The sequence below is a fragment of the Cylas formicarius genome, unplaced genomic scaffold (assembly GCF_029955315.1).
Source record: "Cylas formicarius isolate icCylForm1 unplaced genomic scaffold, icCylForm1.1 PGA_scaffold_12__32_contigs__length_19106922, whole genome shotgun sequence".
Classification (NCBI taxonomy): domain Eukaryota; kingdom Metazoa; phylum Arthropoda; class Insecta; order Coleoptera; family Brentidae; genus Cylas; species Cylas formicarius.
The window spans coordinates 7,643,590-7,663,101 of NW_026844225.1; the positions used below are offsets into that span (position 1 = coordinate 7,643,590).

Genomic DNA, 19,512 nt, shown 5'->3' on the forward strand with positions numbered 1-19,512 from the left:
TTAGATTGCTTAATAGTATCTTTAGACCAAAATTATTTTGAGTTTAATGGACAGATTTACATCTCCATGTAAGGTTTGATTATCGGAAACCCACTTAGTCCTTTAATAGCCGAGATTTTTATGGATAATTTGGAAAATATACTATTACATCCCTTTAGTAAAAGTTTTCTATGGTGGTATACGTGGATGATGTCTTTGCTTGCTTTGTTGGAACGGACAGACAATTGAATTCTTTTTTAAATTACATTAAGTCATTACATAATCTTATAAAATGCACTATCGAGATTGAACGGGATAACTCTATTAATTTTTTAGACTTAACTATTACGAAAACGCAAAACAAATTAGATTTTTCCATTTATCATAAACCTTCACACACGGACACAATCATACATAACAGTTCAAATCACCCTTATACACGCAAAATGGCTGCATTTCACTCTTTTATTCACACACTTCTTAATAAGCCACTCTCAACAGAAAATTACAACAAAGAAGTTAATATCATTAAACAAATTGCACTGAACAACGGCTACAATCCGTCCATTATCGATAAAATTATAAATAAAAAACAAATCCAGACAACAGTAAACTCTATTTATCGGAAACCTAATACAGAACACGAACAATTTAAAACAATTACATACATAGGAGAACCCAGTGAAAAAGTTTCAAAACATTTGTCTAAATGTGGTTTAAAAATAGTTTTCAGAATTAACAACACCATAGGAAAATTTTTAAAAAACAATAAAACAAAATGATCAAAATCTCAAAAATTAGGTGTCTACAGGTTGAAATGCGGATCTCGTCCTTAAATTTATATTGGACAAACGGGTAGATCCTTCAAGAAACGCATTAACAAACATAAAAGAGCGTTTATTATGTTATACATATTTTTGATGAAAAAAGTAGAAAAAGTAGAAAATTAAATTTATTGGAAGCCATGGAGATTAACAAAATGAGACATTCAAATGTATTGCTTAACGATCAATTAGATTTAAATATCTCTAAATTATTAAACTTAAATTCTCAGTTAATTATGATTTTATTGTCATTTTTAGTTATATACAGTAGCAGAAACTTCCACAGCCTACTGTAATACTTTTTATAAAACTTCTGGATTCCTCCTGCGTAGGTTTTTGGTTTTTGTTCACTCGAACTAGCTAACGTTTCGCAAATCACCCTGTTGGCTTCTTCAGAGCTTAAGTGAAACTGCTTGAGTCTCAGTTAAGCTCTTAAGAAACGTCAGCAAGTTGGACTCAACAACAACCGACGCATTAGGAATACAGAAGTGTTGTAGATAGTAAATAAATACTTGTTAATAAAACTTAAAAGTCACCTTACCTTTTGAACGCAACTCGAAGAAGAAAATTAAGATGTTTTTATTTTGGTCCTTCGCGGGGCCGATGCTGTCGTCCTAGAAGTTAATTGAAGCCAACTCGACAATGTCCGACAGGAAAATTGCAGGAGAACATGGAATCGCATAATACCGAATTGCAGGCGGATTGCGTATGACGCCCAACCGCTGGTCGAATGGCGAATTAGGAGACACGGTGAGAGTATCCTTTATTTCATATTGGAAGCATAATCATTAATATAATGTTATAATAATTACAGCAAGCAGACGTGGTATTGCTTGGAAAATTGAAGACTGATACAAATTTCTTGTTGGAAGAAACACCCAGAGAGCCATCAATGTTTTTGAAGCAGCCTTCTGTCAAGCAGGTAAGGTAGTGCCCAATCGTCAGCATAGAAACATTGCAATATACTCACGTTCTTCAATTCACATTTGGTCATTTTGAAAGAAAACGCCCACACACACACACACACACGCACACACACACACACACACACACACACACACACACACATACAAGCACACACGCACACACGCACACACGCGCGCACACACACACACACACACACACACACACACACACACACATACACACACACACACACACACACACACACACACACACGCACACACGCGCCACACACACATACACACACACACACACACACACACACATACATACACACACACACACACGCACGCGCACTAGCAGTCGCACATTACACACAAAGTTTGCAGTGGAAGACATTTTTTACAGGTTTGCTATTTGTGTTTATAGTTGTGCTGGTCTGAACAACCCTCTTCGGTCCGGTTCAGCTTCGCTTTTCAGGCCAGCAGGAAAGCGGGTCCGCACTGAAGTCGCCAGTTATTAATTGAAATGTATAATTTGTTACTGTTTTGTAATTACTTTTCTCAATAAATCTGTAAAATTCACTCACGTGTTTTATTTACTAAATTAAAATTAATGTAAGTTTTCCCGACAAATTGGTGGAGGCGCAATCGTTTTTAAAAATGTTGCTCCTGATACTTTTCATACCTCCTCGCCACTTCTGCTCTCCTGATAAAAAACATAAATTTTAGGAAAAATCGGTAGAAATTGTGCACCAAGTACACCGTTAAAGGAGAGCATCCGCCAAAAATTTAGAAATGTTCTAGAGCACAATATAAAACTGAAATACTTCTTGACAAATTGGTGGAGGCGCAATCGTTTAAAAAATTTTTACTCCTGATACTTTTCATACCTCCTCGCCACTTCTGCTCTCCTGATAAAAAACGTCAATTTTAGGACAAATCGGTAGAAATTGTGCACAAAATCGCAAACCTTTAAACGGGCGCATCCGCCAAAAAATTAAAAATGTTCTAGAACATCATAGAATTGTGGCAATTTTGCGACGTTGCCAGATTGTGCAAAATATCATCAATTTAAGGAAAAAAAATTATAAGTTCTCCTTGCATTCCAGGAAATTTTGCTCAATCTGACAATACTGCAAAAAATCGTCAAATTTCTATTTTGTTCTAGAACATTTTTAAATGTGCGGTGGATGCGCCCATCTAGCGGTTTGCGGATTCTGTGCACAATTTCGATAGATATTATTCGAAGTTTGTCGATTTCTATCAGGAGAGCAGAAATGGCGAAGAGGTATAATAAGTATGAGGAGTAACATTTTTAAAATTATTGCGCCTCCACCAGCATGTCAAGAAAACAGATTTTGGGTGTCGCGTGTAGCAGCGAATTTTCTTTAAAATTGCCAAGTTCTACGCGGGGAGCAGAAATAGCAAGGATGTATGAAAATATCAGGAGTAAGTTTGTTTTAAGTCATAGCGAGTAAAGAAAGCTTGCTCTTTTCGACTCAAAATTTGAAATTTTACTCCTGACAGCTCATCGTTAAAGTGAAGGCAAGGCTTTTTGAAACAACGCTAATTAAATTAAGTAATTATATTGAATAGATTATATATATTACATAGAAATGTTTTTCATAAGATAGCTGAACATCGCCTGCATCTTGGTGTGGTGATCGGGAAAACTGCGCACTTTCTATCAAACATCAAATTGTCGTTTCTATTTAAAGTTCTGAAACAAACAACGTATTAATTCAAATTTTGGAAATGAGTTTGATAATTGAGCGTACCTGATTTAAATTTTCGACGCATTGTCCAGACTGCTGTGCCTCCATTATTCACCTCGAAACTGCAGGAAATCTGAAAAAAAAGATACATATCAAACACCGAAAATAGCACCAATTTTATGGTGAAATGTACCTGCGTCTTCCAGGCTGTTGCACTGCATCAACTCGCTGCGTTGATCACAGTTTCATGTTCGAAGAACACCTGCGTCTGCAATCTTCTCCTGGAAATGTGCTATACGTGTACGCCAGTCGTAGTTCCAACTTCGAAGGAGGCGTGCCCCTGAAACAGCCCCTAGAAGACTTCTGGTTTTGAAACAACAATGATGGAATTAGAAACGGCAGCAAATGATTGCGTTTCCATCCAACTCCTCGTCTGAAACTCCTCATTCTGAAACAACATCCGATGTCCACATTAGAAAAGTGAAAGAAACATAAATCTCCAACTGCAATTATCAAAACTGTATCCAATCTAAAGCATGTCGTGGTGGTTCTTCCGATAGACGCTTGCATGGGATTGCCAATTGCCAATACTGAAAAAATATCGCTGCATTAGTAGAATAGGGCACAAGTTTCGTTAAGCGACAGGCAATTGAGGATAGGATCGGAATGAATTGCAAATTGGAATTGGAATTAGAAAGAAGGCGGCGAAGGTATTTTGCTAACATTTCGGTTGCATTTGGGGCTGAAATACAAACGATGTGTTATTTTAACGATATATTTAAACATAAAGATGGATTACATTCTGCTCCTATCTAATATACACCAATGAAATGGACACGAAAGGATAAAATACTATGGCTAATTCAGATTTCAGTAACCGCAGAACATTTTTTTTGTCTTGAAATATGAATGCTAGATTTATACATTAATATTATGTCGTTTTTTATTCGTTAAATAAACAGCAATAAAAACGTAACAATCGCCTGGAATTCGTAAAACAAAATTCCTTTTTAAATCAGTTTACGGCAAAATACTTTATACAGCTCGGAAAGATTTTATTCAATGACAAATCCTTTTACATTGATTACTATATGTATCTAGTATAATCACACCTTAAAAGTTTTCTGTGTGCTCACGATATAAGCGTCCTCATTTTAAAAAATATGTTAATCACAAATTATGTACAAACATAACACTAATATTTTATACATACATATTAGCAAAGTTGTTAGCACCCCAGGTGTGACAATTTTAAAACAAGTACGTTGATATTTTTCGTTTAATTGTTTTTAACATTTAATTGTGATCGACGGTATATAAGTAACATTTTGATTTTGATCGTAACTCACACATATAGCACATTTATACACAGAAACTTCATAGTCGATTGTATTGTTAATATGAACAAACATATTTTTTTTAAAGTACTATCGAATCTTGAAGTCCTGCTTCAATATACCTCTACTACCTGTATTTTGAAACAAATTATAAAGCGGTCGAACATTAAGTGCCGGTTTTAGGCTATTAAAGAACACACCTTTGCCTTGTAAACCGAAGGCTGTTGAGGTGAACGAAGTTTGAGGATGCCTTTATAGCGCGTAAATAATTTAATATCTGCCGGCATCGATCATTAATTTAAATTTACCTCCAAAGATGACTTATCAGGTACTAATGTTATAAGGAAATTAAACGATATTGGTTCTAGATCGAATCCATAGATAAGTGTGTTGATATTTACACACTTTCCAAGTACTTTTTTTTAGAATTCAACGGCCTTAACAAACTTATATTTTTGTTGCTATGTTAATTTGCATCTTCTCCATGCTGTTTTCAACAACATAAATATGTACTGAAAAATAATCCATTTTAAGTAGTGCTCAAAATTATTTTATAATCAAAAAATGAACAAGGATATCCAATATCCTTGAAGGCAATTCCATTCCACTTGAAAATGTACCTGAAAAATGTGCAAAAACCTTTTTGCAAACAAAAAAAAGGTATCGACATTAAGCGAAACCAATTATTCCATAGCTTTTATTAGCTAAATTTGTTCACCCTGTGCACCAAAATTGAAGCAGCAGTCGAAACACTGAGAACTTGTTAGGAAAAAGCCCGTAAGAATTTAGGTTTCAAACAAAATTCAAGAAAACCGACGCGGATAAACAATGAAAAATAAAATTGCCGTTTCAGTTGGAACGCCATGCTTTATTTCCAACCTTGGAAAAACGTCATGCTTGAAAGAAGTACGAATCAAATAAAGATTTGGTTGTTGCCACCAAAGAATATTTTGAATAGTTAGAATAGTATCGTTGAGCCAAGGGCTTACATTCTGTTTTTTTTCCTAAAATTTTCAATTTATCCTCGTACGTAACCAGACTTGGAAATAAAATTTTACTGATAGTAATCAGCTAAAAGTTATTATCAAAAGTTTGTCCCGTAAAAAAATAAAAACTGAGCTCTACTGGACAATGCGACTTTAAACATGGGCGCAACAGCTAGAAGATCAAAATAGTCACGGCAGAACCTGTTGAAAAATGTCATAATGGTGTGTTGAACAATATTATATCTCAAGGGAACGATTAGGTATTTGTGGATTCTGTGGAGTTTTTGTGACGGTTGACTGCAATGGAGGAAACATTGATCAATATATGCATGTTTCCATACCAGATTTCAGTTTTACAAGTTCCATTAAAGACATATGCACACTTTTCAGGTACTTTTTGTTGGGATGTGAATAAGGGTGATTTTTTTTAATATGCAACTCCTCCAATCTATTTGAAACGATGTAAACTTGCCCTGAAAAATAATTCTTATTTTAATTAGTCCTTAATATTATTTTATAATCACAAAACGAACAAAAATATTGAAGGCCCTTCTATTCTGCCCTAAAAGGTGCCTGAAAAATGTGCAAATCACTTTTTTGCAACTTTAAAACAAAAAAAAATATATCGATATGAAATAAAATAAACCACATCAAGTTATTATATTTTGCTGACAATGGAAGTAGTCTATGAAAGCTGACACTGTTGGTGTCGAAAATCGTAAGTATCACTACTCGACATCGTTTAAGTGTGAGTTACGTTTCATAATATAAAATCTAGTTTAAAAACGTCAACAAATTGATAATGCTGCAGAGTGTTCAAAAAAAATTGCTACTATTGCTAGCACTATAGGTCTTACGATTAAAAACTTTAAGTTTATAAACGCATATTTACCGAAATATATAATTTTGATTTATTTCTATTGAACGTTTGCTTGTATGTCGTGTTTGAGATTGATTATTGTCACTTATTAGTTTGGAGCAATAAGTTTCTTATTAATTACCGTTAAATCCGGCTATGGACTTGATAGGGGCTATTGAAATGATATGTAGAAAAGTTTTTGGGACGTGCTTCCTGCGAAAATCTCGATTTGTTCAAAATCGTATATTAGGGAAAATAATGCAAAACAATCGAACTACCAAATGTAGCACGTGACGTTATTTAATTACGAGTCATCTTCAAAATGACGTATTTATCACAAATTACTTGAGCCCAGCTAAGAAAGTGTGGTACCAGCAAATATCTTAAATTGCCTTTTCGTTAATAAAAACAATTCTATAAAACTACCCTGTTAGTAAATACATAAATAAATACACGTAATTAAAACCTTACTATAACGCGTAACCATGTTCAAGATGGCGTCGACCAATTTATAGCACGCTTACAAATCTCCTAACAAGAATCTAATGTTGATTTCGATTGGCATTTAGTTCAATTGGAAAATATACAATTTACACGTAAAAACAAACGTTTCAACTCATTTGGCGACTCAAAGAAAACCACTAACCTTATCGTATAAAACGTACAATTCCTTTTTGACCACTCTGGAAACAAAACGAATTACAATTTTTATAAAAACATTCGTTTCTTTTACGACGTTCTTAGCAAGCCAGCAGTTCGCTTAAAGCTGCTAGGCTTAGAGCAACCGCAATGGCAAACCTAGGTGGGGTGCAGGCTGCTAAGCCCAGCCCCATTGACAAATGGGACCAAGCTGGGATAGGCGATGCTGAATTCTTCCCTCTCTGCATCGCAGCAGGATGTTCTCCTGGAAATATGGTTCTAATTATTTAAATTATACACCCTAACTAACCAAAACTATCCTCAAAAGTAAAGCGCTTTTTGCATTTATGACTGAGGTAAAGATACGTAAAATAAATACAATTTTTAAAATAATATTGGTTTTGAGCACTTAAAAACATAATTACAGAATTTTTAGAAAGGAGTTCATTTGCATTTGTTAGCTCCATGTTTAATGTTAAATATGAATATGTGCAAAAGTAGATTTGGTTCATCTTGTTTTTAAAGCATTAGACGATGCAATACGCTTTAAGTACGAATGAAAATTGTATTCGAAGTTGTATTAAAAACTACTTAAAAATAAACATCAAAAGACAAAATGCATGGTTATTAAACAACAAAATAAAAAATCATCTTTCTTGCTAAAAAATTGAAACAATTGGTGAGGGTGGGACAAGACGGTTTGCTTAGGCATTTTATATTTTATTATTAACTAAATTTACAAACATTTATATATAGGAATTATAATTATTTATTAAAAATTATTTAATAACAAAAATGTTACTGATCAGTAACTATTTTTCTATAGATTAAAAGATTTTTTATTGGTGTTTATAAGGTGTCAGGCTAAATCCATAGCATTATCCAAAAATTAACACTTTCAGAAATTTAAGTACTGATTAGAAAAATTCAGAAAAACATAAGGTAGTTTTTGTTGACAAAAAAATATATGCAGTGGGAAAACACATTCCAACTACACTCTGCATCCAAGTAAATAAGTAAAACAAGATTGCTTTCGAAAAATCGTCGGTAGAATTTCAAAGTCACGACAAACCTTGATAAATACAAAAAATTGTTTAAGAAATAATGATTTCCAATTATATTATTCCAAGTATCTCGCCCGCCCTGTACGAAACCTGAGACTCTCTCGATACAGTTTACGACACTGTTTAAAGCAAATTATCCCATGTTTTATAGTTAATAATAATTTATCCACGAAAACTGCAATTTTCAGGGTCTTTTAGATTTTTTTTACCCATAATCGACACACCCTGTACATATTTGGAAAAATCCGGAAATAGAGGTTATAACCCTGAATCTTCCACGTTTCATGGTCCAAGAATTTTTCCAAAATAGTAAATGGTTTTCGAGAAACTAAGTTGTTTCTGAAACCATGCAGTGCATCGTAATAATCAATGAAGACGTCGCGTCTTGATTGAGCCCCCGGAATAGACGAAAACCGTAAATACAAAAATTGTAGCTCTTGATGCGGCCTATGGAACCGATTAGCCATATTTTTTACGATTTTTAATTTACTCTGGAAAAGAACAATTTCATGGGTTTCTAGATTTTTGTCTATAATTGGAAAACCCTGTATATAATCGTAAAAATGCCTGAAATAAATGTTATGGCACTATATCTTCCACGTTTGCTGGTTAAATAATTTTGCCAATCGGGTGAATGGTTATGGAAAAAAACATGTTTCTCTGGAAGCCAAAATAATAAAAAAAAAATATTTTTTAAATACTTGGTGAAATTTGATTGCCCCCAGTTTCTACTGTTTAAATGTGGGCAAGGACTTTTACTTTTCTGCTAAATTTGAAGTCGATATCTGCAAATTTAGGACACTTAACGCATTTCTTAATATAGCACGGAATATCTTGAACACCCTGTGTGAAAACCTTAAATACAAAAGTTTTAGCTACGGGCTATATCGTCATGTAAAAGAAAGTAATATCTTTTAGTTATCGCGAATACGCAGCCATTTTTACAAGTCTTATACACCCCGTGGACGTTTAAAAAGGAGCTCAAACGGGCGGTCTTTATGACCTACAATTACTGAGATCTTGAGTTTAGTGAGGAGCGCTCGAAAAGAATCGATTTTTCGAAAGTGACAAGATTGCTTTCGAAAAATCGTCGCTGGTCTGGCCAAGTTCGTAGGGCGGAGTGCGAAGTAGCTTTTTATTTTAAAAAGAAGGCGTTTCGTGGGGGAAGCATTGTTTTTCTATCGTGCTCCTGCGAACCACTATGGAACTTTTGCAAAATCGATGTAATTTTATGCATACACCCTGTATAAAGCATCTTTTCCATCTCGTCGAATTTCAAAGTCACGGCAAACTTTGATAAATATTGTAATTTGTACAAATAACATATTTGGAATGATATTTTTTCAAATATCTGGCGCACCCTGTATAATAGACGAAGCCTGGAACTCTTTCGTTATAGTTTACAATGCTGTTTAAACCAAATTATTCCTTTTTTATAGTTTTTCATTAACAGCTAAATAATTTACATATGAAAATGGCAATTTTCATGGTGTTTTTGATTTTTTGTCCATAATCCACACACATAGTGGAAAAAATACCGAAAATAAAGGTTTTAGTACTGGAACTCAAACGTTTCCTGGTCCAAGAATTTTTTCAATGGAGTAAATGGTTTTCAAGAAAATAGTTTCCTTCTGAAACTATGAAGTCCGCCGTAATATTCAATGACGTTATCGCGTCTAAATTGGGCGCGAGAATCAGCGATTTTCATATGGATTTTTTAAAATATCTCGAGCAGCGTGTGTGATAGACGAAAATTGCTACTCTTGATGCGGCATATAACACTGTTTGAACCGATTGACCATATTTTTTACGAATTTTGATTTGCGGTTAATTATTTATTCCCAAAAAGTATGATTTTCACGGTCTTTTACATTTTTGTCCACAATTCAAAAAACCCTGTATATAATCGAAAAAATGCTTTAAACTAGAGTCATAGCGCCGCATCTCTCGTATTTTCGGACTTTAAAATTTTGACGATCGGTTGAATGGTTTTTGAGAAAATCATGTTTTTCTGGGAGACAAAATAACCAAAGAAAATTTTTCAAAAATTTTTAAAAAATATTTCGGGACATTTCATAATGCTCAATTTCTACTGTTTAGATATGCTTACGGACTTTTACTATTTGAGACACCTATGACGTTTTAGAACATAGCACGTACTATTCCGAACACCCTGTACAATATGTGAAAACTTTAAATACACAAGTTTTAGCTGTTCATACGGGCTATATAAAAATGTGAAAGAAATTGACAACAGAATCACAGCCTTCTATTTATGGTCAATTATCAATATAAAAGGGGCTCAATGTTCACTTTTTTGTAAATTACCGACGTACCTTGTATTTCTAAAAAATCATTAAGAATAAAGGTTCTTAGTCCGGATCTTGCGCGTCGTTTGGTTTAAGAATTTTTTCGATCACATATAGCGTCTTGGAGAAATGATTTTTTTCTCGATATCCTGCAAGTGCAGTTTTTAAATTTTTAAAAATACTTCCCGACCCCAGGCTCCCCAGTTCCAATAGGCTTTGTTACGGAGCTAAGCTCTATACATCTGTTAAATTTTAAGTGGATGGCTTCAAATTTCGGGCTCTTATAGTGTTTCATACCAATGTCCAAAAAACTGTCGAAAATCTAAAAAAAAAGATGGACTCTTTAGTTTGATCAGACTCATTTTTTAGTGATTTATGTCCCTCGCGCACGGTTTAAAAGGAGCCAAATTTCAAGGCCGTGTTGCAAACCGTTCAAAGGATATAGCCAATTAATGCCAGGTCTACAGAGAAACGGAGAACGGATAACGGATAACAGAGAACGGAGAATAGAAAAAAAAAGTTTTTTTTTTCGACGCTGATCATTTCTGTACCAATGGCGGTCCCCTAGGACCTACCGTTGCCGAGATATAAGTTTCGTTGCCAACCGCGTATACTTTCGAAAAATTCGATTTTATCGATTTTTCGAAAGTAACAAGAAGCGTTTTAAAATGTAAAATCTAAATATTTACAATAGCCATAGAGTGCCAATTTTTTTTTAAGCTCTAATATGCATTATTCTGAACATGACAATATTTTAAACAGCACGTAAATTTGAGTTGACCGAAAATGTCTTTTTAATTGTTTTCCAACGATCTATGTATTATTCTGCAGGGTAGTAAATAAATTTTGGAAGCCCGTCACATTCGGTTCGTGTAATTAGGGCTCGAGTTATCAATAATTATTACGAGAAAGCTAATAAAACGTGATTGAGGTACTAAATAATTTTGCCCCGAACGAAATAAAAGTTATAATTTGATTGGTCTCTTTCAACGAAAAGATGCCGCAGTGCTAAATGCCGAAACATGTACGTATCGATGGGAAAGCATTTATTTGGCGACTGTTCCTATTTTTTCAATCGTATATACAAGGTGAGTGCCAAAATTTCCTAGCCTGACATAGATGCAGCTCCAGTCTCACGATAAAACTTTGTCTTCTTTTAAATATATATCTTAGTAGGCTGCGAAAAAAATTGAAGTATTGCGTCAAATAGTTTTTTATTGACAGCATTTTAAACAAGACGTGTCCGAAAAAATGTCGCACATAACCCAAATTGAGTATAGAGCAGTCATAAAGTTTTTGACAAAAGAAGGGTTAGCACCTAAAATTATTAAAGAAAGGCTGGATGGTGTGTACGGCCAAAGTTCTCCTTCGTATTCTGTACTGAAAGAATGGGCAAAACGTTTTCGAATGGGGCAGGGGTCCCTTGAAGATGATTCAAGAACTGGTCGACCAGTGGAGGTCATAACGGAAGATATTATTGTGATTGTGGAAGAGGTGGTATTGAGTGATCGACGTTTAAAGGTCAAGGAAATCTCAGAAACTACTAAGCTTTCTGATTCAAGTGTTCGTCGAATCCTGCATGATCATTTAGGTATGCATAAAGTTAGTGCAAGATGGGTTCCTAAAAACCTTTCGGCTATTCAAAAACAACGCCGTGTCGAGTGTGCGCGGTCTTTTTTGGAACTCTGTGGGTCGGAACCGAAGCCTGTGATAGAAACTATTGTGACGGGAGATGAAACCATGGTTCTGTATTATGACCCTTTATCGAAAAAAGAATTAATGGAGTGGCGTCGTAAGGGTGAAGCACCTTCAAGAAAATTCAGAGTCTGCCAGTCAACAAAAAAGGTGATGGCCACGATGTTTTGGGATTGTGAAGGAATTCTTTTGATAGATTTTAAAGAAACTAATACCATTGTCAATGGTAAATATTACGCAACATTATTACAAAAATTACGAGACTGCATACGTGTAAAACGGAAAACTGACCAGAGGCGTACGTCTTTTGCACGATAATGCACCTGTCCATGCTGCTGGTGTTGCACAAGCTGCCATTTTAGAGTGTGGGTTCCAACACATAGATCATCCTCCCTGTAGTCCAGATATGGCCCCCAGCGACTATTATTTGTTTGGATATTTGAAAAAGGACTTACGTGGACGGCGGTTGAACGACGAAGTTGAGTTAAAAGAGGCTGTTTTAGCTCATTTTGCAGACAAACCAAAATATATTTTTTTAAGGGATTGAGTTGTTAATAAAGAGATGTAATAAGTGTATTGAAGTTTCTTTCACATTCAGACCGGGTAATTTTTGCGCTGCCCTCGTATTTCGTAATCCTTATTGCCAACCGAAAAAATTAGATAGTCCTAATGCGTTGCTAAATTTAATTGTTCGTTTGGAAATATTTTAGGGCTTCCATCATTAGCGAATTCGAGAAAAAAATATTTTTGTGACACCCTATATCATGCCATTTATTTAGACTGTTTTTTTTCTCAAGCTAATTTCCAACTAACCTAAAAAAACAACTCCTAGACAATAAGTATTGTATTGGAGACACACCTATGGGCTTATAGAGAGTCTCGTTTATTCTAGCCATACCTACATGGATATTGTTGTGTCTCCTTGCGTAATTGGAATGAACTTCATTAAGGTGAATAACTCAGTATTTGATTTTTAATTATGGATGATTTAGCCGGCTGTGTGAGCCTGATAATACGAAATTTTCATTCTATTTTCGATAAAAATTTCAACTTTCCCGGAGCAAGGTAGGTATACAAAAAACAAAAAAAAAATAAAAAGGTAAATTTTTGTAGAAAAAAAAAGGGTAAAATTTTAATAGTCAATTATTGATTTATATTTATATTGTTATATTGATACGGGATATATTTAGGTATTTCCTCTATCGAAACGGCCAAAAATTTAATCAGCATTTAACGCATTTAAACAATCTTGTTCGAACACTTAAAAATTTGCCATAATTCTTCAATGGCAATTTTAATGCAAGCTAATAAATATAGATATCATTCTGCTTTCGTAAAAATACTAAAAGTATTTTACTTTTATTACCTTACATTAAAATGGATAGTAAAAAGAATTTTCAAATATTTCCTGACCAAGCTAGAACGACAAAATTTAATAGCTGGGAGTTTTTAAAGATGTAGAATCCAAAATGCTAACCGCAATTTTGTTAATTTAAACGAAATTCCCTATTTATTTTTAATGTCGATGCATTTTTTTATGTTTTAAAACTTTAAAATATAAAGATGCTGTCAGGAAACGAAACTTTAAAAAATACGTAAAATATTGTTCATTGTTTGAGAACTAATTTATAATTATTAATAAAACATATAATTATAATTAAAAATTCATGCGTAACAAATAATTACAGCATTTTGTGTAATAGTCCAGTTTCTAACTGGTGTTCTCATTAGGCACTATTTTTATGCTGAACCACGCTTTTGAGACACCCTGTATATAAATAACGTATTTCCGATTTTACAAAAGCTGACTTCAGACGAGGCGAACTCGTGAAAACCGTTTCACAATAGAATACGGCAGTAAAATAAAAAGATAAGTCGGTAAACGATTTTGCTCCGGCTACGTGCGTGATTGATACAAAAAAGGGGTCTGCTGTATATAATATTGAAAAATGATAAGTGCCTTCTGTGCAGGGATGATTTAAACCATTTTCAATGTAGCCATATTGATTGAAACGATATATGTGTTGTATACAGGGTATATACGAGCCCTACCAACTAAATATTCGGACGATGTAAAAAATGATAAAAAAGACATTTTTATATCTATTTAAAATTTGTTTTTGCTTTGTCGATTGAATGATCAAGTTACGCACATTAAGATGAATTATTTTTTATTTCGCATGAATTACATAGCAAAATAACGGAAACATACCAAATTTGCTGACAAATAAATATTCGGACGCGAATGTTTATTGACCAAGAAATTAATGCTACCCATGCATTGATGGTAAAATGTAGTGTGCTTAGATAAATGAGATGTCAGTTCGAGTTGTATCTTTCAAGTTTGTATAATAGTTGATAAGAAAATGACGCGTGGTGTTGCAACAAATAAAAAAGTGGGAGAAATTATCATATCTCAGTACTGCAGAGGTAAATCAATGCAAAAAATTTCAAATGACTTGAGTATTGCAAAATCAATACTCGGGGATATTATAAAAAAGAATGAAGAGACAGCCAGTGTTAACGTTCGTGGTAAAAGTTCAGGCCGACCCCGTAAAATCACTGAAAGAGATCGTCGTATTCCGGTCAAGATTTGTACAACTAGCAGACGAAGCGTCTTACGACAAATTCATGCGCGATGGAATCACGAGGCAAACTTAAATGTCTCCAAGGAATGTTGTGGACAATGGATGCATAATTCTGGTTTGAGTTTTTATAAGGTAAGTTTACAATTTTTCCTGTTTCAATATAAAAATTATTAATATTCTATGATCTACTTTTGTTAAAGGCAAAGGAAAAACGATTATTAACGTCTATTCAGAAGAAAAAACGTTTGGATTGGGCAAAATCTAAAATATTCTGGACAACGGAAATGTGGAGTAACGTTATCTTCAGCGACGAATCAAAATTTGATGTATGTGTAGGCGATTTTCGAAAAAGGCATTAGTACAAAATCAGAAGCCTTTCACAAAGATTGTATAAGGCGCACGGTAAAATTTCCCCAGGGTGTTATGATATGGGGGTGTATGAGTGGTAAAGAAGTTTGGCAACTACGAATTCATTGATGGTACTGTAAATGCAGAAAAATATCAACAAATTTTATCAAGAAGTTTGATTCCATCAATAGAACGAACTTTTGGAAATAAAAATTTTATATTTCAACAAGACGGGTGCGTCCTGCCATACTGCGAAAATAACGAAAAAGTGGTTTGGGGACCATAATATGAAAGTTTTATCGCGGGCATCAAGTAGCCCCGACTTGAATATTATTGAAACTTTAGGGCATCGGATGAAAAAGACTCTGCGTAACAATCCTGAGCGTACAGTTCCAGCATTAAAGGCAAATATCACCGAAATTTGGAACACTTTCACCCCCGAATATTGCAAGACCTTGGTAGATTCCATGCCAAAACGCATAAAAGCTGTTATTGCCGCGAAAGGTGATGTTACTTCTTATTAATGTTCGATTTAAAGTAAAACATTTAATTAAATGCGTCCGAATATTTATTTGTCAGCAAATTCGGTATGTTTTTGATATTTTGCTATGTAATTTATTTGAAATAAAGAAACAATTCATTACGATAGCACTTTTTTTTTGAATTTTTCAATCGAAAAGGCAAAAAGAATCAATTTAAAATAAGTACAAATATGTTTTTTTATTATTTCGTACATCGTCCGAGCAATTAGTTGTTAGGGCTCGTATAATATAAATAATCATTTAAAAGGGGCCCATCGCATTGTAAGAACTCCAGTAATTGGAGAAGCACTTTTAAAATGCAATTGCTGAAAATCCTTACCTTAGTACTACTAATATCTCGCACACCTTGTTCTGGAAAGATTTTCTATTGTACCCATATCATATTAATTGAGTCCAAGGGTTACTTTCCAGAGATTTTCCCTTCCGTGTTAATTTTTGTCAGTGGTTTTTGAACAAAATTGCTCATAATCTTTTGTTTGACCAAGAAATAATATTTACAGGTTTTTGCCAATGAAAAGCTTCATGCAGTTGCTGGGATTGTTGGAAATTACCTAATGGGACCCATTTTCTTACCAGAGAGGCTAAATGACCATTATTAACGTCGGTTTGCTAGAAGAAGTACCATATTTAATTAGGAACAGATTGTGGTTTATGCATGATGGCGCGCCTGCTCATTTTAGTGTCGCAGTAAGATAATATGGTCTCCTAGGTCAACAGATTGAAAGAGTTTGGACTTTTTCTTATGGGGGAATCTTAAAAGTCACCCCAGTTAACAGTGTAGAGGGGTTGAAGAATCGTATAAAAGTTTCCTGCGATTTAATAAGAAACACTGAAGGTATACTTCTACGAGAGCAGAGCAATATGCACACATTATTTTTCATTTATTAAGACAATTTTGTTAAAAATTGTTAATAGTAGGTAACGTTTTTTTTTCAGGCGAGAATCGTTTATTATTTATTTTGTTGTTAGTATGTTGTTATTTTATTAATACTGTAAAAGCAAAAAGAGCAGTTTTCTAATATTTTTCTAATAATTTTTTCCTGGTAACTAAACACTAGATATTTTGTTTTAGATAGATATTACATTTTTCACAAAAAAGTACTCGATTTAACAGTGCAGTGGCGACCTAATTAACCAAAATATTATTTGGTCAAAGCACGACACTGATTTCCTTAAAAAGATGACATTTTTTCCTGGTAACTAAACACTAGATATTTTGTTTTAGGTAGATATTACATTTTTCACAAAAAAGTACTCGATTTAACAGTGCAGTGGCGACCTAATTAACCAAAATATTATTTGGTCAAAGCACGACACTGATTTCCTTAAAAAGATGACATTTGCAATTCATTTATGAACAGATTTGATTTGAAAAAAATAAAGAAAATAAATTTCTTTAGAAATGATTGTAGATTATAAGAATAATTTTCATTTTAAAAGAAATAACGCCCCGTGCAATTTGCAAATTTCATTAAAATATCTGATGATATTACAGATATAAAGAAAATTGATTTTATTTTACCACTTTGCCAATCTGTATCACAAAAGTTAAGGACATGTGTGCATATAAAGTTTTCTTTTTAAAACGAGCCCAAAAATCGCCCTTTCAATTAGAAAATACCCTGTATGCAAAGAAAATATTCCAAAAAATACCGAATATTTGAATATATGTGCAATAAATTTGTTTCGTTTTGTTTTGTATTTCTCAGTTTAACGTCTTTTTCTACATTTCCCGTAAAACGAATTTTTATATTTTAGTCTAAATGAATTTTTAACTCCCCTAAACTTTCATTGTTCGTAAAAGTTTTAGTTCCGCTCCATTCACCGAATATCTGCCGATATACAATATTTACGAATTCAATATTTCAAAGCTGATAAAATAAAATAAATCCTCTGAGGGAAAATACGATGTCATAAAAATTTTCCCCGTTTATTCGGCTCTATACGAACAGTGGTTGCGAATGTTTATGTGACAAATGAGCTAATAAGATATTTAAAACTGTAAAAAGACCAAACCCATATACCGATTGTCAAAAAAACAACATCAGTCCCTCGAAAAAATTGTTCATACATTTAAAATTAAAATTTGAAGTCAGTTTATGAAATCAGTAGTTATTGTGGTAATTATAGTTTTATTTAAGGAATAATAGATGACAGTTACTGATTACTGAAAGTAACAATGAAGATTTGCAGCACAAGAATGAGTATAATGCAAAAGAAATTGGGGCTTAATTTTTTGAATTATTTTAAAAATCTATTGAATCGAAATCAAACAAAAAAAAAGGATTTTTTTCATTTCATGATATTAATTAAAGACTTTTTTACATAGAGAGTGACGTATCTCTTTTATTTACAATAGTTATTTATACAATATATGTCATAAAGGCGTAGATATAAATAAATGAGTTTAAGAATCAGCTATTGGAAAAAATGAACGGAAAATGAAATGAAATGAAAAATGAAAAAAAAAATGCCATTTTTGCAGTAAATAAAAAATATACAGGGCGGACATAAAGTACATTTAGACACCAAGTTAATTTCTTTTTAAATGGAACACCAAGATCTTAAATCTTTTTTCGAATTCTGTGTCAAATTTGAAGCATAATTGATACCTTATACCTCTACCCTTATTTTTAATGAGCAAAAGAATACAAAACAGAAACTTTTGAAACTATCATCTAGTTGTATTAATTAACAACGTATTTTAATTGTAGTATCTTAAAGTGCATATTAAATTGATTTTGAGTTATTAATGAATATCCCTCATTAACCGTTTTCTTAGGAAAACAAAATCAGGAAATTATCTAAACTTTCAATTCTGGAATGGGAAAACAAAATTCAGTACTAATAAAATTTGTCAGAAAACAACGGATTATTTAAATTTAAAATATAAATGACCGATCTTATTTTATAAGTTGCCTCTTATTGGATACTGTGATGAATACTAAGAAAAAACTTGAACAGATAGGTAGAGGAAAACCTTAATTAAGATGATAGAGCAACAACTTAACAAGAGGGAATCCCTTGGTTGTGAGATAATTGACTAAACCCTTAGTAAGCTATTATCTTGATTCGGGTTTAAAGGCCGTCGTCGGTTGGAATTACTTCCTAACGTTTCGCTAGCACGAGTGGCGAGCTTCTTCAGAGGTCCTTCCATCTCCGATGTTGGACGTAGACTGACGATTTCTCCTGCGCAGGTTGTATTTATGCCGATTGGTGGTGGGCGGGGCTTGTTCCGCTTCGGTTGGTCTCGGGATATCGATCGGTACTGTTCGGGCGTTCCTAAGGATCGGGTTCCAGATTTGGTTGAGTCTAAGGGTCTCCTCCTTTCTGTTGAAATTGTGTGGGTGTTTTTGTATCTCAATGGCTTCCTTGACAGGCTACGCAGTGCCAGTCCTTCACTTCTCGTCAGGTTAGTCTTGGGTGGTTTTGCCTTCCTGAGGATGTTGGCTGTCTCGATTCGATAGGTTCTTGATGGCTGCTTCGGTGCTGGAGATGATCTCTTCAATCGGAATGTGACGGGGAGTGATTGCGAAGTTCTCTCCTTTGGTTAGCACTGTTCTCTAGACCTCCGTGAGTACTCTGTCCGTCATATTAACCACGAGTCGCTCACTGTCTAGGCTTGCTGTTTTGGGGCTTGTTTTTTCGCAAACTTCTCGTACTTCCTTATCTGTTGCTCATTTGTGCGGTCCAGTTCGTTCCTCATGTTGGAATGTGAGATT

The 19,512-nt window shown here is 33.9% G+C and overlaps 1 protein-coding gene and 1 long non-coding RNA gene across 6 annotated transcripts in view; one reads left to right on the forward strand and one right to left on the reverse strand.

The window, feature by feature from the left end:
* Nucleotides 1-1,039: 1,039 nt before the first annotated feature.
* LOC132695804 (uncharacterized) lies at nt 1,040-2,202 on the forward strand. Its single transcript, XR_009617885.1, has 3 exons — nt 1,040-1,553; nt 1,618-1,725; nt 2,136-2,202. It is a non-coding gene; the product is annotated as an uncharacterized LOC132695804 (long non-coding RNA).
* A 1,139-nt stretch (nt 2,203-3,341) lies between these two features.
* Nucleotides 3,342-19,512, reverse strand: part of LOC132695652 (hemicentin-2-like) — a 611,218-nt gene continuing 595,047 nt past the window's right edge. For 2 of the 5 annotated variants that reach the window (XM_060660041.1, XM_060660039.1), the window contains one exon: nt 4,185-7,509. In XM_060660041.1, the coding sequence (XP_060516024.1) occupies nt 7,346-7,509 (164 nt within the window). In that variant the 3' untranslated portion in view covers nt 4,185-7,345. Of the gene's footprint in view, nt 3,429-3,486; nt 3,557-3,616; nt 4,014-4,184; nt 7,510-19,512 lie in introns of those variants that run through there. The other 3 variants (XR_009617867.1, XR_009617866.1, XM_060660040.1) reach the window with 3 other exon arrangements.